At 44.7% G+C, this 25574-nt stretch overlaps 1 protein-coding gene across 1 annotated transcript in view; it reads left to right on the plus strand.

Moving 5' to 3' along the window:
* LOC126267620 (serine/arginine repetitive matrix protein 1-like) overlaps positions 1-25574 on the plus strand; it is a 100816-nt gene that overhangs the window by 67292 nt on the left and 7950 nt on the right. Inside the window, exons 3-4 of the mRNA XM_049972918.1 lie at positions 3483-3547; positions 23339-23770. Coding sequence (XP_049828875.1) covers positions 3483-3547; positions 23339-23770 — 497 coding nt within the window. The remainder of the gene's footprint in view (positions 1-3482; positions 3548-23338; positions 23771-25574) is intronic.

The following is a 25574-nucleotide window of genomic DNA, read 5'->3' on the forward strand; positions in this document are numbered from 1 at the left end:
TGTCACCGCCATCAGCTCTAAAGCTACGACCCCGTACTGCATTAAAACACTATTGCGGATTGACTCGCGACGTTACACTATCTTAAGGCTCATGAAATATTTCCTGGGTCATTTTATTTTGCCCACCTTGTAACAATGAAAATCTATCTGAATCGCTTTCCAGGCTTATTTGATGTTATTCTGAAACAAACAGAATACTACCACAATGGTGGGAGTGATTATTGTTCTGTCGGGAGTACAACAATGTCCACCATCATACACCGTGGAGAAAGGCAACCTATCAGAGCAGTGGTATGAAGGCAGTTGGCGTTTCGTGCCTTTCTGTCTTTCCTCAGCAACTCAGTCCTAGACGTGGACAGACGACTCCCAGCTACCCCCCTGACTGTCGTTACACTCAGAACCAATGAACTGTGCGGTGCTCGAAGTGTAGCGAAATGACTCACATCGAAGTCCATACCAGGAAGCACATTTTGCAAAGTTTTTTATGGACGTGTCTATACATCTTACTGACCAGCACAGGTTCTTCTTCATTCGAATCGAACCGTTTAACAGCAATTTTTTTAGCTGTTGCCTAACGCTCTCTTTTGTCACACTAAAAGGCAAACTGACACAGACCCGCCAGGAAAGTTTTTCTCAGAAGGCATTCCATCGCTATCGTTTCAGTTTCTCCAAAACCTGAAAGCTTTGTTTCTAAAAGTCTTTCTAGAAGCGCCTTTGTTCTGAAAATTATCCATGTCTGTCTACGTCACTCGGCATCAGCACATACACCATTGCCTGAGGAAGAGGGGGTGGGGCGGGGGGGGGGGGGGGGGGGGTGAGGGGAAGTGTCTTAGGAGACATCTTCGATATTTGACTCCATGCCCCAGCAGGATCCTGGCGGCTAGGGTTAGCGGGGAGCCCCATCTGCTCAGTATAGCCTGTCACAAGTTTTTTTTTTTTTGTGTGTGTCATCAGTCTACTGACTGGTTTGATGCTGCCCGCCACGAATTCCTTTCCTGTGCTAACCTCTTCATCTCAGAGTAGCACTTACAACCTACGTCCTCAATTATTTGCTTGACGTATTCCAATCTCTGTCTTCCTCTAAAGTTTTTGCCCTCTACAGCTCCCTCTAGTACCATGGAAGTCATTCCCTCATGTCTTAGCAGATGTCCTATCATCCTGTTCCTTCTCCTTATCAGTGTTTTCCACATATTCCTTCCCTCTCCGATTCTGCGTAGAATCTCCTCATTCCTTACCTTATCAGTCCACCTAATTTTCAACATTCGTCTATAGCACCACATCTCAAATGCTTCGATTCTCTTCTGTTCCGGTATTCCCACAGTCCATGTTTCACTACCGTACAATGCTGTACTCCAGACGTACATCCTCAGAAATTTCTTCGTCAAATTAAGGCCGGTATTTGATATTAGTAGACTTCTCTTGGCCAGAAATGCCTTTTTTGCCATAGCGAGTCTGCTTTTGATGTCCTCCTTGCTCTGTCCGTTATTGGTTATTTTACTGCCTAGGTAGCAGAATTTCTTAACTTCATTGACTTCGTGACCATCAATCCTGATGTTAAGTTTCCCGCTGTTCTCATTTCTACTACTTCTCATTACCTTCGTCTTTCTCCGATTTACCCTCAAACCATACTGTGTACTCATTAGACTGTTCATTCGTTCAGCGGATCATTTAATTCTTATTCACTTTCACTCAGGATAGTAATGTCATCGGCGAATCGTATCATTGATATCCTTTCACCTTGTATTTTAATTCCACTCCTGAACCTTTCTTTTATTGCCATCATTGCTTCCTCGATGTACAGATAGAAGAGTAGGGGCGAAAGGCTACAGCCTTGTCTTACTCCCTTCTTAATACGAGCACTTCATTCTTGATCGTCCACTCTTATTATTCCCTCTTGGTTGTTGTACATATTGTATATTACCCATCTCTCCCTATAGCTTACCCCTACTTTTTTCAGAATCTCGAACAGCTTGCACCATTTTATATTATCGAACGCTTTTTCCAGGTCGACAAATCCTATGAACGTGTCTTGCTTCCATTATTAGCCATAACGTCAGAATTGCCTCTCTCGTGGCTTTACTTTTCCTAAAGCCAAACTGATTGTCACCTAGCGCATTCTCAATTTTCTTTTCCATTCTTCTCTATATTATTCTTGTAAGCAGCTTCGATGCATGAGCTGTTAAGCTCATTGTGCGATAATTCTCGCACTTGTCAGCTCTCGTCGTCTTCGGAAGTGGGTGGATGATGCTTTTCCGAAAGTCAGATGGTATGTCGCCAGACTCATATATTCTACACACCAACGTGAATAGTCGTTTTGTGCCACTTCCCATAATGATTTTAGAAATTCTGATGGAATGTTATCTATCCCTTCTGCCTTATTTGACCTTAAGTCCTCCAAAGCTCTTTTAAATTCCGATTCTAATACTGGATCCCCTATCTCTTCTAAATCGAGTCCTGTTTTTTCTTCTATCACATCAGACAAATCTTTACCCTCATAGAGGCTTTCAATATGTTCTTTCCACCTATCTGCTCTCTCCTCTGCATGTAACAGTGGAATTCCCGTTGCATTCTTAATGTTACCACCGTTGCTTTTAATGTCACCAAAGGTTGTTTTGACTTTCCTGTATGCTGAGTCTGTCCGTCCGACAATCATATCTTTTTCGATGTCTTCACATTTTTCCTGCAGCCATTTCGTCTTAGCTTCCCTGCACTTCCTATTTATTTCATTCCTCAGCGACTTGTGTTTCTGTATTCCCGATTTTTCCGGAACGTGTTTGTACTTCCTCCTTTCATCAATCAACTGAAGTATTTCTTCTGTTACCCATGGTTTCTTCGCTGCTACCTTCTTTGTACCTATGTTTTCCTTCCCAACTTCTGTGATGGCCCTTTTTAGAGACGTCCATTCCTCTTCTACTGTGTTGCCTACTGCGCTATTCTTTATTGCTGTATCTATAGCTTTAGAGAACTTCAAACGTATCTCGTCATTCCTCAGAACTTCCGTATCCCACTTCTTTGCGTATTGATTCTTCCTGGCTAATGTCTTGAACTTCAGCCTACTCTTCATCGCTACTATATTGTGATCTGAGTCACACAAGTACATTTACTTAAAGCACGTTGTGCTCATATCGGCCGCGGTGGTCTCGCGGGTCTAGGCGCTCAGTCGGCAACCGCGCGACTTCTACGGTCGCAGGTTCGAATCCTGCCTCGGGCATGGATGTGTGTGATGTCCTTAGGTTAGCTAGGTTTAATTAGTTCTAAGTTCTAGGCGACTGATGACCACATATGTTAAGTCGCATAGTGCTCAGAGCCATTTGTGCTCATATCGACTCTGTCCAAAATAAATGCTGATGTCTCTGTCTTTAGCTGCCAGGCCGAAAAAGTGCGTCACAACTTGTTCAGCTCAAAATGCAAAATTTAATTTCTGTAAACTACATGCTCCAGTTAACACAAGTTCAGTTAAACTATGGATACGTTTGTTGCAGATGTTGGCATGCTGCACCATATTGCTGCTTGTGTCGTTGTGCGCAATTCCTGTGGAAGCATCAAGGTGAGTTTCCATTGCCTTTACATTAGCAATACATTTATTTGCATAAAATTTTTATGCAGAGTTGCGCGGGAATGTGAGTCCACATGGCATTGTGTGTGTGTGTGTGGGGAGGGGGGCAAGGGGAGAGGGGGGGAGGAGAGGGGTACATCTTTCTTGCTACGATTATGTTGAGCTCTCATTAGCAGCATTACTGTTCGTTTTCCTTTGACAGCCACTATTGTCCAGTAATGAGCACGATGCTCTACAACACCTTCGAGGTTTATATAAACACAATCGTCACTGTCAAATGATGTAGTGGAACCCAAATAGTGAACCAACCTCTAAGTCGCTTAAGTTTACCGTTCTACAAAATGCAGTAGGGAGACGTGCTAGATATTTCACCGTAACAGAGACATGAGTCCGAAATCAATTTGGTCCACTTTCTCTGCAACTCACTTGCGAAGCAGATCAATAGATGAATGATCAATTTTGACATAAAATGATATACAACTTCAGTTGATAATATTACATAAAAAACGATCTTCACTCATCATAAATTGCGGTGTACTAATGCTGTTAAGAGTTCTTCCGAAAATTAGTCATAATACTCAGAAACACTACGACTATACTAAGATGTTTCTAGCATAAGGGTTTCATTATGATGAGTCTAAAAAAGAGATAAGCGGTCCGAAAGTAACATATACCTTCCCATTTTTTATTTATTAATTATTTAATTATTTATTTATTTTTGAGATACGAAAAACAGATTCTTCATTCAGATATTGTAATGAGCCTCATCAACATAGCGCTGCTGCTAGCCATTTTTTTGGATACGTACAGTCTGCTCTGCATGCCAATGCTTCAGGTATATGTTTTCCAGTTGTTTGAGGAAGCCAATTTGTGGAGACAGCAGGTGGCCGTTTCACGAAAAGTCACCGCATGGGCGACAACTGTTATGTGTCACAGCAGATACGATCGCCCTCCTCAACCTCCAAAGGCTGTTATCTTCATTAAGGAATGTAAAATAAAGGAATTTACACTCTCTCGTCGATACTCATGATTTGAAGCCCAGAGAAAGTACACCTGCTTATATCCTATTCCAGTGCCTCCGAAGTTTGCCCTACTGTGGTCAGGTCATCGGTAGCACCCCGAATACTTACTCTCTCCATTTCCTCGACCTATGGTAATAGCGCAAGTGAATTAACTCTTTGGGGAGACAGGCTTTCCACTCTTCAGGTTCCCGTGGTACCCTTTCGGTGACCTCAACTCTGCGCATCCAGCGAATGAAGCAGCGCCGTACTCCAATATATGTCGTTGACAGGGCTCCCTTGAGGGACCCATCTCGTTAGAAATCTACAGCCCAGCAATCCGACAGTAATCGTTTACTGAAGGAACCAAGAACTGCGGATCCCAGGGCTGTCGTTTCTATCCTCCCAGCAGATAACCCTTGAAAAAGTCCACAACCTCTAAAGTAGTTAAGGGAAAAGGTGGGAGAAGGCTACTGCAGTGATCCTCAAGGCGCCAGATCTCCCTGCACCATCTAATTCAGAACCTTCGTTCGTAGATGTTCCACTCCCACCAGTGGCAGACAGTGATCCTGGGATGTAGCCTGTCCCATTGGTCCCTTCAAACCAAACTAGTGACAATAATGAATGTCTTCATGTTCTGTGAACTGTTTTTCCAAGAAAGGAGCTTATAGGCGCTCAATGTCGAAATTATCAGCGTTGCTCTCCAAGGAATATACTTTATTGATGACCATTCTCAAACTGTTTATGATGCCTCCAGTCGGAACTGTACTGGTCCCAAAAGAGCAAAGAGGGTGCAGAAGTCTGTGCGTTGCTTCGCACATATGTCAGTGAATGGATTGTCATCTGTACCACACTGAAAGCTAAACCAGTGTGAATGCAAACGACCACGGTGATCACCATTTGCAACTTTTATGTAAATCTGGGCAGCAAATTTACATTCAGTGAGATGATCGCCTTCATCTGATATCTCACCTTTTGGCATGTCCTATCCCCCCCACTCTCCCTCCCAATTCCCCCTACTTACTTAATGATTTCAGTGCACTCCAGCACCTTTGATGGCAGCACTGTGTCGTCCTATGATTCACTAATTGGTCAATGGTTGCTATGCGACAGTGTTTGTGATTATGATCGCTTTCCAGTAATTCTTGTCACCGCTCAGCAGACCAGTTGCCACATTGGGCCATCCACTGCTGTCATGTTTATCCACTATCCATCACATTGTAGCAACGAGGTTGAGGGAGACGTCTCTGATATCACCTGTTATCCTCTTTCTACAGGGCCCCTCCATCTTCGTCTTCTATCATGGTGGACCAAAGGCATTGCAACAGCTATGTCGTCGAAAGGCGATGCAATATCTCAAGTGACATCCTTCAATGGTCGCCCCCATGCCTTTTAAGCAGATTCATGCAAAGGGTTGCTACTTCATTGAACACAGCAAAAAGGAATGCTATTAAAGATATGTCTGTCCTTTGGCAACGAATGCCTCTCCAATCCCAGGTGTGGACCAAGCCCGTCTTCTCGGCCATCACATCTGTTTTGGGTCCCTTCCTTCCTGGTGATATTTCTACCACTGTGTAAGTTCCTGCTGAGCACCTCGCTACCACTTTGTGTGACAGCATTGGCGATTAAGGCCCTATTCCTCCCCCCCCCCCCCCCCCCCCCCCCCGCACGCAGTATTCTTGAATTACACAATGAATCTTTCACTTACTGGGAACTGTTTCAGGGGTCGATTCGACACACCCCAGTCCCTGATTCGATTCATGATTAGATGTTTCAGCATCTAAATACGAATTATAGACTATTTAATCAGAGTTTTCAACTATATATAGATTATTAACCCAGATAAGAAACCTATGTCTAGCGACAGCTATCAGCCGGCCGGTATCGCCGAGCGGTTCTAGGCACTTTAGTCTGGAACCGCGCGACTGCTACGGTTGCAGGTTCGAATCCTGTCTCGGGCATTGATGTGTGATGTCCTTAGGTTAGTTAAGTTTAAGTAGTTCTAAGTTCTGGGGGACTGACGTCCTTAGATGTTGAGTCCCATGGTTCTCAGGGCCCGTTTAACCATACTGACAGCTGTCAAGTGGCTACCCTTATTAACTTGTTCTGTAAACTGTTTGAAAGGATGGTAGCCTGACGGTTACAGCAGTCAGTGTGGTTTCCAGGAGGGACAATCCAAAACCGCCGGAAACATCAATCAGAGAGGTTTTTCTAAACGCCAGCGACGCATTGCAGTCCTTTAAGATCTACATAAGGCATATGATACTGCTTGCCACCACCAGATTTTACTAACCTCCCATGGAGGGCCTTTTGGCACTCCACACAAAGATTAAATTGTTCCCAGGAAACTGAATGTGTTCCTGAGCTTTTCATGACAAGCTTTTCCTCACCTGCAAAATCTATGCTGAAATCTTATGCGAAACTAGAACTGTATCATGCGACCGATACGTGCTCAGGATGTGAGAAAGGTAAGTGACGTCGAAAATGACACAAATGTGAGTCCAAGCGCGAGAAATACTCATCTCCATGTAGCTGCATATGACTAATGAACGAATAATACTGTCGTTGAAAGCAACTTCACAGCCGAAGTTATATTTATTTACAGAAAAAGTCTATATTGACACTTAAACTGACAAATAGACGGTGAATCACCTAAAATTTGCACCGCAATCGGTTTTCACAGAATGGATTGGTAGTCAGGGAGTCGTATTGTTAACCAACAAACAGGTTATAATAATGCTTAGTAAGTATATTTTTTGTGCAGATTTCTTTGACTGGAACAATACCTATTGCCGTTAACAATTCAAAGCAGGGTAAATTAGAATGTCAGTGATGCAGAATTCTAGTACGAGTCGTTTACGAGACAGCATATTTTGAAAAATTCCCACACCGACACTTGGACAATGCCTGTGCTAACACACACACTAAAGAGCAACGCTAGTAATGTGGGTAATAACCATTAACGAGACAATTGACCATCACGGGTTTTGTTCAAAATAGCTACCGGCAGCGGCAATACACGCTTCCATTCTGGTATGAAACAACCTCTGCACCCGTGCTAGCATTTGAGCGGAGATGTCCAAGTGGGCTGCAGTAATACATAGCTGCATGTCATCGGGTGTAGTTAGTATGTTTTTCAGCTTTCCCCACAGAAAAAAGTCCACAGGGGTCAAATCCAGGGAGTGGGCTGGCCCATATACACGTCCCTCGCGTCCAATCCAATGATTTGTAACCAATTCGTGAAGACATACTGTAGTGTTTCATGCACTATGGGCTGGACAGCCATTGCGTTTGTACCATAGATCGCTCCTAGTCTGCAGAGAAACGTCTACTAGCATTTGTGCTAAATGGTGTGTTAGGAGGCTGCGATATTTATGCATTCAGTGTTCTGTCAGTAGGAAACAGGCCTCTGAGCATTTTGTTCTCTATTCCACATCACACGTTTACAGAGCATGGACGCTGATGGGGATTGCCGAAAGACCAATAACCCACTTTTCGGCGGTTTACCCGGCCATGATTGGTAAATGTGGCTTCACCACCAAACAAAATACATAATACATCTGGATTATCCTGCGTTAATGCCCGTGTACAGAAGTTAATATGATCATAAAATCGCTTCCGTGAAGTACTAGATGGAGCGAGATGTGAGAGGGATATATGTGTGTGTGTGGAGAATACGTAGGACACTCCCCTGGCTCATGCCACTTCCTCATGCGATTGCGCGGGAACTAACGTGAGGATCAACCACAACAGCAGCAAGAATATTTATTTTCCCATCTTAAGCCGTCACTTATTTCCTTCTGTTAATTTGTCTAGATGCTACACTACCACTATCACGTAACTGGCTGAAGAGGTTGATAATTACCGGGATGGTTGACGTCTATTGCCATATTTTGCCGCTTACACAATACGAAAAAGAACTGCATCCTTTCTGCACTCTCCATACACAATGAGCATTCCAGCTTTTATTGAATGGGTGAGTACCATCGTCCACTCATGATCTACTGCTTGGACTGTGACATGCTAACTGGCGAGCAAGTCGCAATGCAGTCAAAGAACACAGAAGCACACTGTAAGCAAACATAACATCGTACCTAGAAACTACGCAGGCTGAATGGTACAAACAAGTGGCGATGTGGAAACTTTTCAGATTATGATATCTCGTAAACGACCCGCACTAGAGTCCAGCAAAAAACACCACTGACCTGCAGCTTTTCTGTACAATGCCCAAGGAAGTGTTATTCAAGTGCAAATTATTTTTCCGTCTGGTGTTCATTAAATGCAAGTCTCAGTTTCTGCTGAGTCTATATTGCCTAAATTAGATACCGGGAATGGTTGATTCATGGTTTCGAGATACCTGAATGACCTACACGACGTTCGCGGATCATACTGACCGCCTTATTCTGGGCTACGAATGTTCTTGGTGGGTGCGCAGGGTACCCCAAAACATTTGGCACTGGAAATAATAGAATGAAAGTAAGGCAAGTGATCGAGCCTTTGCATTTCACTAAGAGAGGGTGGAAATTATTCTCATAGTGGAGACAGCAGCACTGTTTTGGGACAATATGTTGAACATGATAGATGTAGACATACAGAGATGGGCGAAAACATTATGGCCGCCTGCTAAATTTCGGTATAACTTACATGTGGAAGACAGTACGGAAACGAGTATGCGTTGCATGGATTCGATAAATCGTTGACAAGTTTCCGGAGGTATGTGTCACCAGATACCGAGTCAGAGATCACGCAGTTGCCGAAAAGTGCGAGCTGGTGGTATGTGTGTCGCCCGATAGTATCCCAGATGTCTTCCATTGCTGTCACATCAAGTGAATTTTGTGGTCATGTCGTCAATCTGGGTTCACTATCGTGTTCCTCAAACATGACTCTAGCCTTGTAATACGGACGGTCATGCTGCTTGAAGACACCATCGTCGTCAAGCATGAACTGATGCAGGTGGTCCGCAGTTTTCTTCACCTAGTCCAAAAATGACAGCGTGCCGTCGATTTCTGCCACAAGTCTCATGCAAGCCCAGGTGAAGGAGCCTCACAGCATGAACCTGTGCATTGCCTTGCGTCTGTGGCCGCGGTGTTAGTTTCGAACGGCCTTTTGCCTGGATGAAAGTGATTCGGGACACGACCAATCGACCTGGTATAACATGAAACGTGATGTACCCTAGCAGAGGACACTTTTCCACTGATAGAAGTCCACTGCTGACGATCCTGTATACATTCCAATCTTAACTGACGACGTGGTTGGGTAAACATGGAGACGCGTAGGTGCCACCGGCTGAGGAGTTCTTCGTTGAGCAATACACGCTGAACAGTGTGCTCCAGAACCGTTGTGCGTGAACCGGCGTTGTGCTCTGTCGTGAGCTCTGCCACGGATCGCCGTGTGTACTATTTTACAGCCTCCGACCACCACCTACTCTGGACGTCCAACATTCTGTCGCCTACTCGCAGGTCCACCGTCGTCCGACCTCTTTCCCACGACGGTAGTACCGAGCACAGCCGTCCACTTTCGCCTTTACCGAGAAGCTCGTGCACAGGTGCCGGACTATAGCGTTCTGCCACTTGGGAAAGTCACTACTTTCAGTGGATTTGCCCAACATAAAATCGTCATAACTTCTGAACGGTAGCGTTAGGACGTTCAAACTGCACAGTTGGTAACAGGAATTAGTATGCACATGCATGTTTTTTTTTTTTTTTTTTTTTTTTTTTTTTTTTTTTTTTTTTTTTTAGCGACAAAGCCCACTTTCATTTGAATGGGTTCAGTAAATAAGTAAAACTGGCGCATTTGTGATACAGATTCTGCATTTCGCAATCGAGAAGTCTGCATATCCTCAACGCGTGACTGCGTGGTGTGCAATGTCCAGTCACGGAGTAATCGGCGCGATATTCCTCGATGGCACAGTGGCTACCGAACGGTACGCGAAGGTGTTGCAATACGATTTCGTCCCCATTATCCATAGTGACCATGATTTCGACAGCATGTGGTTCATGCTAGACGTAACTCTCCCGTATCGATGGAGAAGAAGAGTGTTTGATGTCCTGGAGGAGCACTTTGGGGACCGCATTCTGGCTCTGTGGCCTCGATTGGCCGCCCTATTCTTCGCATCTCAACACATGGGATTCCATTTTGTGGGGCTACGTTACAGAATAGGTGTACAGCAATGACTCCAGAAGCAGTGGTGAGCTCAAAACAGCTACTGATGTCATCGACAGCATCGATGTCCCGATACTACAGCGGGTCATGCAAAATTTCGCTATTCGTCTGCGGCACATCATCGCTACTGATGGCAGGCATATCGAATATCTCTAGTGACATGTTGAATAAAGTTTACATATTGAATAAAGTATGTCCACTTCGTAGTTTGTAACTAATTTCCTTTTTTTCATATAGTATAATTATTGTCTCCCTGTAGATACTTTCCTTGCCGCGTCACGTGTCCGCAACGAAACGAAGCGGCCTTCAGTTTCGTGGCGGGCAGTGATCGTAATGTTTTGGTACATGGTTCAAAAATGGCTCTGAGCACTATGGGACTTAAAATCTGAGGCCATCAGTCGTCATCAGTCCCCTAGAACTTACAACTACTCAAACCTAACTAACCTAAGGACATCCATGCCCGACGCAGGATTCGAACCTGCGACCGTAGCGGTCGCGCGGTTCCAGACTGAAGAGCCTAGAACCGCTCGGCCACTCCGGCCGGCTTGGTACATGGTTCTTTGTACACGCGCGCGCGCGCGTATGTGTGTGTGTGTGTGTGTGGGTGTGGGTGTGGGTGTGTATGTGGGGGGGGAGGGCCTCACACAGTAGTTCTATACAGCCAATTTATTCGCGAAGATTGAAGCCAATTGAAGCATGTGCAGAATATTTTAACCTACGTCAATGGAACGGGAGCTCGAATAACTGGTGGTTTGAGTAGTACCCTTGGCCATGCACAACACAGCGACGCGCAGAATGTGGATGTAGATGCAGATCATCTTTGTAAGACTGTAGATCTAGGTGCCACACACGTCACTGCTAGCAGGGCCACCGGCTGACACAGTGCGCCTTCGAATTTGATGGCCAGATGTTCGTTGTTCAAAGCAGACTTGACAACTTTCTATGTTTCGATACAGTGTACCGATACGTGGAACTGTTTCAGTGTTTCGGAACGGTTGTGGTCCTCTGTTACAAAACAGTGGTGTTTCATTCCGCCCCTGTCTCGGATAACCGGACCAGGTTCGGTCTCGAGCCAGACGCAGAAACTGTATCGTTGTTTCAAAATGAGGCTGTTTCAGTCCGCCTGTGCTTGGAACGAACTAATTGTTTCGAAACAGTGATGTTTCATTCCGCTCTGTGTCGGACGAGATTCGGGCTCGGCACAGGTACTGAAACACAACATACACTTCATGAAATACTTTCAAGAGTGTCGAATCCTTTTTGACAAGCAATAGGATGAAGCTTAAGATATCCGAAAATAAAGCTTCGTTTCTAGCTGACTGTCCTATTCCGAAATGGCATAACATCTGCTTTATAAACACTAACCAAACAATAAAACAAGGTATACTATTCACATTCAAAATAATAAATATGTGAAAATCATTCAGTTAAATTACACTTTTTTTATAACATACGCTTCTCTGTTCATTTACAGTAATCATATTAAGAAACGCAAGTAAGCCTACAACATTTTGAATAAAAAAAGGCGTAGAGTGACAGTTATTAGACATATACATAAATTTGATGTAGATATAATTGCAAGCAATCTGTTTGACATATCGCTGATAGTGTAATGGTGAACGGGAAGGGCTGGGAAGCGTGGTAAATTTATAGTAACGGTTCGAAACACCTTGTAAGACAAAAAATTTTCTGTTATATTTTGTTATTTATTCGAATTATTTGGCATTATTTGTGAGTCTATAGTCACTATGCCTATTAACCACAATGATTCCCTTTGTGTGCATGGAAATTAGCTGGATGGGTATATGACCCATACTAACGGAATGTGGGAATCCCAGTAGCATATCCGTTGTTTCTGCAGTTTGCTCCCACCTCCAGTTCCTTTCGTGGGGGTTCTTCTGTCTTCAGCTATGGCTGTCCTCAGCCAACTGAAAAGTATGAAAGTCACACGACACGAAAGCAGCGCATTTGCTCCAGGAAATACGAAATCGCCAAGACGCCTAAGTGATAGTTTTATACTTTCTGCGACATGATTAGCGCTCTCGCGCCTCATTTGTGTTTCAATGGACATACTTATACAGTAGACATGAAAGGTGATAAAATGTGAAGGTTTATTAGATTACAAAACACAAACTGTTTCACTGTTTCGATACACCGTATCGAAACATTACATTGTACTGTTTCATTTGTTTCGATACAGTTACGTGTTCAGTTTGCCCATCTCTAGTTCAAAGTGACTGCACCGAGCTGGTGCCCGGCGCCTACTCTTTCTGCCCCCCCCCCCCCCGTCCCCCTCCCCAGTGACTACGGGAGTGATACGCTAGAGCGGCGCAGCTTCTGCGTCATCATGCGGTCTGTGTACCGGTCGCCCTACTGCCCAACTGCCCCACTGCTAAACCACACAGAGGACACACACCAGCAGCAGCTGCTGTGGCCGCTGGCGTGTGCCGAATCACGCGTCACATCTGACGTGCTGACGTCACACCGCTGTAACCCGTAATGCTCGTCCTTTCACAGGTAAAATGGAGAGAGACGAGCTCCCGGTAAAGCGTGTCAGAACTGTGCACGCACTTTGGCAGGTGTGAGGCAAAATTAGTTGTGATCTTGAGTTGCAATCGAGGCGATGGCAAACCGGAGGCAGGCAAAGCGATGAGCCCATAACATGACAAAGTTTTTAAACACCCAAAATACAGAACGTCTTCCACAAGCGGCGACACAACACTATAAAATGAAATGCAATGAATAAGTGACTACAGGGCAGTACCACTTACGATATCAGTCATGAGAACTTTGGAAATAGAGCACATCCCCTACCGAGCGCAACAGCCTGAAAGAAAAAACTTGTTACACAGGACGTGGTTAAGCAGATTAATTTCACTTACAGATAGTAATAACAATTGGGTTTGGATACGCTGCGGTCGCAGGTTCGAATCCTGCCTCGGGCATGGATGTGTGTGATGTCCTTAGGTTTAAGTAGTTCTAAGATCTAGGCCGGCCACGGTGGTCTCGCGGTTCTAGGCGCGCAGTCCGGAACCGCGCGACTGCTACGGTCGCAGGTTCGAAACCAGCCTAGGGCATGGATGTGTGTGATGTCCTTAGGTTAGTTAGGTTTAAGTAGTTCTAAGTTCTAGGGGACTGATGACCACAGCAGTTGAGTCCCATAGTGCTCAGAGCCATTTCTAAGATCTAGGGGACTGATTACCCCAGAAGTTAAGTCCCATAGTGTTCAGAGCCATTTGAACCATTTTTGCGTTTGGATAACTGGGAGATAAACATGTCCACCGATGAAAAAGATGCATGCTAGGGACAGAAGGATTTCCGATTTCTGCAATGGGATATTTCTCCTACACACATGGCCTACGAACAGTAATTAGAATTCTGGTGTTATTGAATAAAGCGTAATGTAAATAATTCCACGTGTGAGAGTAGGCAGACGCTGTTCTCATTTCGTAATAAAACTTTTCCGGCGTCGTCACGTTGTTGTGTAGGCCAACATTTTGGCCACTTCTAGCAGTGGTTCATACCCGGGAAAGTTTACTGAAAATTATGAGTTTCGTGACTAAGTTCGTAGGGTTTTTGTTTTGTATATTGGTATTGTGGCTGCTATGGGTTTATTTATCGATTCTCAATTATTTGTAGTTCACTGTTGGTGTGAGTTTACTTCCTTTCATTTTGTCATTTGGTGACACAGAATGGAGGTGTGGACGCTAGAAAATGGGATGTCAAGCGGCGAAATGGAACATTTCCGACGTATTCTTCTGTTTGATTTCAATAGACGGGTAACAGCAGGGGAGGCAGCCAGAAACATTTGCTCCTTGTGTAGGGATAATGCCACTGAACAGAGCAAGGCGATAAAACGGTTTTCTCATCTTGAGGAGTATTATTTTGACATTAGTGACCTACGTTCAGAAAGACCTTCGGGTTTTGATGAAGATCGCTTAATCGCATTAATCCAGAATGATCCACGTCAGTATACTTGTGGACTAGCAGGTGTGATGAACTGTGATCATTCCACCTTCGCACGACATTTGCCTGCCATGGAGAAGGACCAAAAATCGGTTGTATGGATATCCCATGCGCTAAACCTCAGCGGGTGGCTCATAAGTGCATCTCTGCTTGCTTCTTATCAGATGAACAAGTGGTAGCCCAAGTGACCTATCTTGCCACCATTTTCTTAGGTCAGTAGAGGTGTATAGCGTCATCCTGATGGAATTTGAACTTCCTGCCATTTGCTGTAGGCGGGAGGGGAGGAGGGGTTATGTTAGTGGAGATAGCCCTTTGACCTATCTTCCCGCCAAAATCCGCCATCTTGGATGACGCCATAGCCGCCAACTAACTCGCCTACTTGCGCAAAAGGTGTCACATTGCAGAGCTATTACACGATATCTATGTGAACGGTACTAATTACATATATATTTCATTTTTATATCCAATATTAGTTGAGATAAACAGAGTCAATAAAACGTTCGAGTCGAAAGATACAGATCACATCAAACACTTTGACGAGTTGACCATCCTGAGAGACATGCTTGTTAGTAAAGTTACGTTACATGCAAATAAATTTAATATTTTTAATCAAAATACTTGTGATTTCTTCGATCGAAGATGTTACCTGGGACTCGACTTTGAAAAGCAGTTGCTTGAAATGATAGAAAAAGGATTAGGATGGGAAGATGAACAAATGTTGCATAATCGGTGCATAACATTTATAGTAAGTCTGAGTGACCAAATGAAAAACTAGTTACCAGAAAATTTGACGTTGATGAAAAAAAATTCCAGGATAAGGATTAAACAAGCACTTAATCACAACAAAGGAAACATAGTTGATATACTGGCTCAATTCAGTAAAAGCGTAGAATTTATAGGAAGAGTGGATGATCAGTAGCGACAAATTCATTTGTTGAACTGGAACGTGACCAAAGATGCAAAAAAATTTTGGAGTTAGGTATTGCATTTCAAAGCTGCCACAAGGGAATGCAGGTTTGAGGATTTAGTTGATTATGAGACCATTTACCAGTATGAATGTAATGAAAAAAAAAAGCAGAGGAATAGAATGAACTTAAATCTTCTAACCACTATACTAAGAACACGCTGTGGTTGATGTTGGAAGGAAAATGCTGCAACGAATATGAATTTCCAACAAACGTTGCAAAACAAATTGATACCAAAGAATCGCATCAATGTGAAACCGACGATGATGCGGACAAAAATGATTCATCTGAGGAGACAAATCCATTTAAATAATTATCTGTTGTTATAGAATCTTTTGTCCGCAGCTCGTGGTCTTGTAGTAGCGTTCTCGCTCACCGCGCACGGGGTACCGGGTTCGATTCCCTGCGGGATCAGGTATTTTCCCTGCCTCGAGATGACTGGGTGTTGTGTCGTCTTCATCATCATCATTCATCCCCCATTACGGTCGGAGGAAGACAACGGCAAACCACCTCCGCTAGGACCATGCCTAGTACGGCAGTGCGAGTCTCCCGCATCGTCCCCTACGCTCCTTGGAGTATGGGACATCATCATCATCATCATCATCATCATCATCATCAGAGAATCTTTTTATGCTCGTTACCCTGACTTTCTGATTTCTTTATTGTATGTTAATTTAATGATTGTGAATATTTTTAGTGGTTATGAGAGTAAGGGCATTTTTGTTAGTGGTTTCCTGGTGGTTTCGCACTTGAAACTTGCGGGGAGCTCATTCCAACTGTTGGCAACAGTGGCATCACACATGGGCGCAGATGGAAATTGTTGACGTTTCTGCAGAGCCCAAAACATTACCGGTGCTTATTTCGTCTGACATTCGTTGGCTTCGCCAATTTACAAACAGACTATAATTTTGCAACATGAACCAGACCTTTGGCTAATCTAAGAAAACCATCTTTTGGTCGAAGCTTGAATACGGTTCCACAGTCTGGCCGTTACGATTAGCAGATGAGACAGTGAAGGTTCAAAGAAGAGCAGCGTACTTCGTCACAGATTCGTGCGGAAAGCACGAAAGCGTCACGGAGATGCTCACTTAGCACGATTAACAGACGCTGCAACACAGGCGTTTGCATCACGATGTAGTTTACTGCTAAAATTCCGAGTGCGTAAGTTTTTAGAAGGCTAAACTATAATAGTGCTTCCTTCTACGTATATCTCCCAAAAACGCCATGAAATCAAAGTTAGAGAGGTTCGCTCTTACACAGAGGCTTGCCAACAGTGTTCTTCTCGTCGTCCTTCGTGACTATGCAACTCCACTCGACATGACCACCGAAAACAGGATGTAGCCTGGTTGCAGCCGTCGGACATTTCAAGTGGCCGTTAGTGGTGGACACCTACACGTCGACTTAGCGTTTGTTGTTCCACCTTCGCGAAAGTCACCCCAGCGTCAAGGGCCAGTTGATGATTCTCACTTTCGTGGCAATAAGGATCGTTATGGTATTAACAACGAATAAGTTCGTTATTTTTAGAGATGCCGTAATATTTTTATTTATATTGATTGTGGAATGTGTACCAGACTTTATCACAAACACTATGAATTAACGACACACAACTGAAAAGGAATAATACAGACACTGGCATCTTGCTCTTCTTTTACCATACGCCTCCACAGCAGGTTGACTACAACAGTTCGTCTCAAGCTCTTCTAGAGACTGTTCTCAAGAGTAGCCGACCAGAGGCCAGAGAAAGCGACGCTTCCTTTCACGTGGTTGGCCGTGCACCCAGCGCGTGATCAAGTCGCAGTATGTGTCGCCGAGCCGAGTTTATCCCATATTGCACAACATGACATCCGCTCTGGGCATAGGTCCAATTAGCTAAAAACATAACTGAAATCCCTAAACACAGATTAGGGTAGGATAAGGAAAGCATGCAAGGGCAAACACAGAATAGCAGCATCATTTGTCGATTCACCTTACATTTATGTAACCACCACATAATAGCGTGAATAAACAAATACAATAATCACGAATAATTTTCAGTGACAGGGCAAGGCTAGTTAGTTGCTTTCAACAATCCACAAAGAATAATGCCAGAAACGGCAATTTCTTTTAAAGGACTTCTTTCCTTATAAGTCAGTTCTGCTCAAAGTGCTACAGCGAAGATTTCTTAAAGACAATTTAAGAAAAGTTCACTTAAGGCCTTCTAAGGATTTGCAGAAAAATAATTTAATTTTTTAATCAAACAGGCCCTCATCACACAAGAGGGCAAACATACTGCCAATGTCAGCATAAAATCTACGAAAAATTTTATCAAGTACCAAAATGGCAAAACAGATTAAGGCTGTCCACACGAGAGACACGTATAATCCCAATTTAGGCTCAACCCAGTAATTGCGGTTCAGTGATTTGGAAATATTCGCGTAACCAATACCTTGGGCTTAAACAAGTTTAGAAAAATTTAACTACCCGAAATTCATAACATGGGCAAAACAAGCGTATTCCAAAGGACATGTACAACTTTAAGTAAAACTTTAAATAAGGTTCCACAGATCAGAACATTAAGTAAAACCGCCACTACTTAAAATTTATTAGTAGGCAGCACCAACCATCGCGCTAAGGCGATCGCAGACACGCCACAAAAAGTAGCCAATGAACACCAAGGCCACATGGCCCTGTGCCCACCAGCCACTGGAAAACCAGCGGTGATTTTCAGAAGAATCAGTAGGACTGTTAACAAACACCACTCACCTTAAACATAGGCCAAACAAACAAGTTAAGCAAACTTAAATGGCCACCTTCTAGAGAAATGGTCAGAATGAGGCCTCTTAATATGCCACCAAATTCCAAAAATCTTATCTGTAACCAGATTTACAAAATATCAAGAATGCATAGCAGTGGAAAAGGTAAGGTCTCTTAAACCATTCAGCTAATAAAATTTCATACAGGAAAACTTAATAAATGCCATAGAATAAGATCTGACAGTAATTTAGCCAAACCACAAGGCAAGGAACCTTGCTTGAACGAAACAGTTATGTAAAGAAAATAACAATCTCACCTCTACGAGGCGGCACTCAATAATTATTTCTTGCAAGCAGTGCTTCCTTCTATGGTATTGACACATGCAAATCTACGACACAATTTTATATATTAAACACAGAAAATTTATCTTAAGGCAGACAATATATAAAAGATTAAATGCAAAATCTTTAAAAACACTTAATATTTCAAATTAACCTGCAAAATTTTTGACACGTCTTGTCTCCAAAACACTTTCTCAGTATAATGTCTATGACACAAAAAGCTGACGGTGATGTCAGTGGGAAAATCTAACATTAAGGTGAACCACTGAATATAGTTTTTCACACTGCGTATAGCCAACACGAATACACTACAATGTAGCTCTCAATGGTACACAGAGCCGGCTGGTGTGGCAGTGCGTTTATAGGCGCTACAGTCTGGAACCGCACGACCGATACGGTCGCAGGTTCGAATCCTGCCTCGGGCATGGATGGGTGTGACGTCCTTAGGTTAGTTAGGTTTAAGTAGTTCTAAGTTCTAGGCGACTGATGACCTCAGAAGTTAAGTCCCATAGTGCTCAGAGCCATTTGAACCTTTTTTTGTTTTAGGACACAGAAATCCCCATAAGCACAATCACATATACTCGTACAGCCAAATATTCGACTGATAAGAAGTATAAATAATCTGAAGCGACAGACCTTTAGCTCAGAATATTATGCTCAAACAAATATTTCAGTAACCCACCGAGTGCAGGCAATAGAGGAGGGCGCATCGTAGTGTGAGAAATACTGACCATAAATGCATGATGTGGCAGATATTGGATAATCCTGCAAACATTCAGTGCGGCACCCAGCACCCAGTCCCGCACAGCATGAAATATGAAAGCCAGACCAACCAGCGGGCCCGGACAGAAGGCGCCTTGCTCAGCTCGGTGTCTTTTAACCCCGACTTCACCAGCTACACCGAATCTGAAGATAAACAGAGCTAATTGCCGACTGACCCACTGTGACCGGAACTAGGCCCGTAATGCCCTCTAGTTCATTGTCACTCGCTGCATCGCTCTTACTGCCCCACCAACGTTGCTCAAGGCTTACTTTTTGACCCGCTCTGACAGAGATCATCAACAATAAACTACCATCGATTTTCGCTGCCAATAGGGGTGCCAGTGAGTAATGTCTGAAATTATGGCACGTGAAATCGATTGCGCCCCGGCACGGTTCAATTGCAACTGGAACAGGACAGGGAAAAGAGACTGTGGTACAACGAAATACCCTCCGTCACTCACCTTCGAGTGGTTTGTGAAGTATAGATGGAGATGTAGAACTATGACAGCCCAAAACAACTAAGAAATGTGTTAATATTGTTGATATATGGATAGCGCAATAACAATGAATTAATGCCGATATTGCAGCAGGCCGAAGTTCAAGCATTATCGGGTATTACGGAATACTGTTTACTTCCCAAGCTATGCCCCCAAACTGAACTGATTCATAGCTCTCAGACGCGCTTTATCACACAGTTCAACTATCTAGAAGTAAATATTTGCATTTCTCTTAGTAAAATTAAAAAAAAAACTTATCGTTGAAAGGCGAGTTTTAGGAAGGATTTGCACTTGTAGGTTATATGAAATAGTCGAGAAGTATGAAACAGGATGGTAAAAATACAGATAATCGTGTAAATTTGGGGGGGAAGAAGTATTTAATGTATACAAAATACAACTCTGAGTTTGATCTCAAGTTTAAGTCTTACAAGAATCACTTATCAGCAAGAGAAAAAAATAATAATTCGATAAGATCTCTTAAGTTCATTAACTTCAAAACAGAGTTAATAAACAATTACTTGCTTGTGTAGAGGAGGTGATTTCTTTTACATACATCTATCTGCTGAGGGTACAAATGTAATTTTCATTCTCAGAACATGCACAGTATTCCTTACTGCCCGATACGCCTTCGTGGATTCCAGAAGAGGACCAACTGCATCCATGGCCAAAAATCCAGCGATACATAACGATATACTACTCTTTTACTTAGAAAATTGCGTAGTTTAAAAACTCAGTGCAAATTTTTAATAACTATGACATATTTTTGAAACGTTTGCCTGCAAAATTATTGAAATACTACAAAACAATGTTTCTATCCGTAACTCTCACGATGTCTCGAGATGAACTGAATTCGCTTCATAACATCAATGGAACATTTTGAAGTAGTTCATGCGCCTACCGCTTGGAAGCAGCATTCTGGGGATGAGAAATTACGGTATTTCACATTACCCGACTATTCCACAATGCGGAAGGTCATGTCTTTGTACACGGTAATAAATATTGAACTATATGAATAAATCGTCATAACTACTGATCAGTTGGATTTGGGACTTTCAAGGTGGTAATTAGTTCAAATCAAATGGCTCCGAGCATTATGGGACTTAACTTGTGAGGTCATCAGTCCCCTAGAACTACTTAAACCTAACTAACCTAAGGACATCACACACATCCATGCCCGAGACAGGATTCGAACCTGCGACCGTAGCGGTCGTGCGGTTCCAGACTGTAGCGCCTAGAACCGCTCGGCCACTCTGGCCGGCTGGGAATTAGTATTCGCATGCATGGTTTTATTTAGGGACGAAATACACGTGCATTTTGATGAGTTTTCCAAGAAGCAAAATTGGCGCTTATGTGGGACTCAAAGTACGCATTTCACAATCGAGAAGCCTCTTCGCCCTCAATCGACGACTGTGTGATGTCCAACGTCCAGTCACGAAATAATCAGTGCGGTATTACTTGATGGCCCGGAGACAACCGAACGGTACTGTTCAAATGTCTCTGAGCACTATGGGACTTAAAATCTGAGGTCATCAGTCCCCTAGCACTACTTAAACCTAACTAACCTAAGGACATCACACACATCCATGCCCGAGACAGGATTCGAACCTATGACCGTATCGGTCGGGCGGTTGCAGACTGTAGTGCTTAGAACCGCTCGGCCACCGCAGCCGGGGAACGGTACGTGAAGGTTTTGCAAGATGTCTTCATCCTCATTATCCAAAGTGACCCTGACTTCGACAAGATGTTGTTCATGAGAGACGGAGCTCGACCCCATCGAAGTAGGAGAGTGTTTGAGCGTTTTTGGGACCGCATTCTGGCTCTGGGGTACCCAGAAACCACTGGCATAGTCCTCGATTGGGCGCCATAATCACCGGATCTGAGATCTGAACGCAAGCGACTTCTTTTTGTGGGGCTATATTAAAGACAGTAATGTGATGGTGGACAGCATCTAACATCCGGAGGTAGGTGGGACAGGCCGATCAGTAGAGCACGCTGACATAGTCTAGGCATGATCGAACAAATGCCCTATAAAACTGCAGGAACCGGGACCTGTCAGCTCCCTGTATTTTTCCGCCAAGGCATTTCAAAATGTTCAGCAACCAGAAGCCCTTTGTTCGTAGGTCTCTGAGGTGTGGGAGACATGTTAATTTTAAGTCAAATACTGTAATAAACCCGAAAAGCGCACAGTGTCTTGAAAACATAAAATATGATCCCCATTGTAAGCTGTAGTTGGTTAAAAGTCTGACGAGCACGATTGAAATGGACACACACAGTTTTCTCAGGTGAGAACCGAAAACCAGTTGTCTGGGTCCAGGTTTCCAGCCACCTAATGGTCAGCTGTAGCTGCCTCGTCGTCGTCGCCAGAAGAATAGAAGAAGATTGCAAAGTCATCAACAAATAAAGAGCATTTGACAGGGCTCCTGACTGCAGAGGAAATGCCATTGATAGCGATGGCAACCCTGGGGCAGAGCCCTGGGGCACACCATTCTCCTGAACACAGCAGTCAGACACGGCATCGCCAATGCGATAACGAAAACTTCGGTCTCGAGAAAGGATTGGATCAGAAGCGGCAGGCGTCCACGTAGTTCCCATACATGAAGTTGGCGAAGGATGATGTACGTCCAAGCAGTGTTATATGCTTTTTCGAGATCAAAAAGCATACAACCTAAATGGTTTCGGCGTAAGAAGGACTCCTTTATCGCTGTCTCCAGTAGAATTGTCACGAGTGGAGCGGTAGGGCCTGAAACCGCACTGGGAGCGGCTCAGGTGACCTCGGAACTCGAGCAGCCAGACGAGGAGGTGGTTGACCATGCGTTCAAGAGTCTTTCCCATACAACTGGTAAGGGCGACACTCCGATGACTGTTAGGGTCCTTGCCTGGTTTCCAGAATGGAGTTAATTATTGCCTCCTTCCAACTCATTGTGTATTGTCCACCAAACCAGATCTGACTGAACAAGAGAGGAGCCGACCTTCTGCTTCAGGGCACAGATGAAGCATGGCATAATGGATCTTATCAGGTGCTGGAGCAGTGTCTCTGGCTGCAGATAAAGCTGATTCCAGAATCGTTGCTGAGCTGTATGCAGCCATTCAGGAAGTCATCGACAGCATCAATATTCCGACACTTCGGCAGGTCATACAGAACTTCGCTATTCGTCCATGCCACATCATCGTCAATGATGACAGGCGAATCGAACATGTCATAACCTAAATCTGAACATCTATAGTGACTTTCACATGTTGAATAAAGTGCGTGCACACCTTAGTTTATAACTAATTTACTTTTTTTCGTGTAAATAATTGTCACTCCTTATGGACGCCGACATATCTGTTACCGCCGCCTCCCCTCCGTGTGTTCCAGCACCAAGCTGCGCATCCGCTTCCCGCAGCGCATCGAAGTGCTGCACCGCCACCAGACGCTGCACCAGTACGCGGGCCGCTTCCCGTACGGGGCGCCGCTGCCGGCGGCCCACAAGCGGAGGCGGCTGTCGCCCGCGCGCAAGGCGTCCCGCCCCCGGAGGCGGCGCCCCGCCCCCGGCCGCGGCCCCTACGGTCTCGACTACGCGGGGGCGTACCGCTCGTGGGCGCGCGCTCCTCCCCACGGCCGCAGGAAGAGGCCTAAGCCGCCGCCCCCGCCGCCCCCGCCGCCGCTCAGCCTGCACGGCTACGAGCCCGACGGCCGCGAGACGTACGAGGACCAGGAGCTGCGGCGGGACCGCTACCCCTACCCGTACCACTACCACTACCAGAACCAGTACCACGGCAGGCCGGACAAGAGGCCGTCCTCACACTGGTAAGACTGCTTTTCTTTCTTTATTGCTATTTTGATACCTGATACAGGTAGGCCGGCAGCGGCAAACTTCGCCGCTCTTCGCCCACATATATTACAATTACTATATATGAATACACAGTACACAATACACAAAGTTAAAAAAAAACATGTAGCCGATCACAGGCATAGTGAATTCAAAAACGTTCAGCACTGGTATACGAACATAGACGACAGAAATGGAGCACAAACGACGAAACACTGAATCACTAAGGCACACATAAACACTGGCGACGATCTCCGGCGCGCGAATGTTCACTGGTCGTGTACGAGCTGGGGACCTGCCAGAGGGGAAAAGGTGAGAGAGGACGGAGAGCAGTAGGGTGTAGATGCCAGTGGCAGAGAAGGGGGGCAAGAAGGTAGTGGGGTAGGGGAAGCGCAGGGACAGAGGATGGAGGGAGGAAGGGAGGAGGGAGAGAAGGGAGAGACGGTGTCCTTGGGAAAAACACAGGGGGTGGAGGGGGAGGGTGAATATTGGTAGGACAGGTAGATGGAGGGGATGAGGGCATCATCAGGGAGGGGGAGTTGGCAAAAGCCACCTTGGGTGACGGTATGGAGAGTGGAGAGATGGAGAGCGGGTGGGATGTTGGAATACAGGTGCAGCAGCAGACGGGGGTGGGAAAGGATGGGAGAGACAAGCACATGAGGGGGATCAAGTTTGTCGTGTAGAGGAGTCGGATCGTTCGAGGAAGAGAGGAGCAGTTGCGGGAACGGAATGTCATACAGGATATGCATGGGGGAGGGGAGGTGGATGTGATAGCCGAGGCAGAGCGCATGGCGTTCCAGGATTTGAAGGGATTTGTAAAAGGTAGGAGGGGCGAAGATCCAGGTGAGGTGGACGTAGCAGAGGATAGGGCGAATATGGGATTTATGTGAAGAATGGTGGAGGGGTCCAGACTCCATATGCTGTCAGAAAGGAGCTTGAGGAGACATAGTTGTGAGTGTGCCTTGGCTTGGATTGTCCAGAGATGGGGTGTCCAGGAGAGGCGGCGGTCAAGGGTGACGCCAAGGTACTTGAGGGTGAGGGTGAGGGTGATAGGGCGTCCATAAATGGTGATATAGAAGTCGAGGAGACGGGAGGGAAGGGGTGGTTTCGCCCACAGTGATTGCCTGGGTCTTGGAAGGATTGACCTTGAACAACCACTGGTTACACCACTGGTAAGCCCGACCACAGCCAAAGTCTTACTCTCGTTCTGATCTTCAGTCCCAAGACTGGTTTGATGCTACTGCCACTTTGTTGACTCCTTTTACTATAAGTCCTCGAACCAAAAAATCTGAATTACACGTTCAATAAGTAATGCAATACATTTTTTCTCCTCCAATTTCTGTTGAAAAAATGCAGAATTTCTTGTGTATCATCGTGGAGCAACTGAACGAAGTGAATATTGCTACTCTCTTTCTCTGCAGGATCGCCACTTAATAAAAGCAAGTCTTCTGGCCCAGACTGTATACCAATAAGGTTCTTTTCAGAGTATTCTGACGCATTAGCCCCATACTTAACAATCATATATAACCGTTCGCTCGGCGGAAGATCCGTACCCAAAGACTGGAAAGTTTCACAGGTCACACTAATATTCAAGAAAGGTAGCGGTAGTAATCCACTAAATTACGGGCCCATATCGTTAACGTCGATATACAGCAAGATTTTGGAACATATATTGTGTTCGAACATAATGTATTACCTCGAATAAAACGGTATATTGACACACAGTCAACATGGGTTTAGAAAACATCGTTCTTGTGAAACACAACTAGGTCTTTGTTAGGA

Source organism: Schistocerca gregaria, chromosome 4 (assembly GCF_023897955.1).
Source record: "Schistocerca gregaria isolate iqSchGreg1 chromosome 4, iqSchGreg1.2, whole genome shotgun sequence".
NCBI classification, from domain to species: domain Eukaryota; kingdom Metazoa; phylum Arthropoda; class Insecta; order Orthoptera; family Acrididae; genus Schistocerca; species Schistocerca gregaria.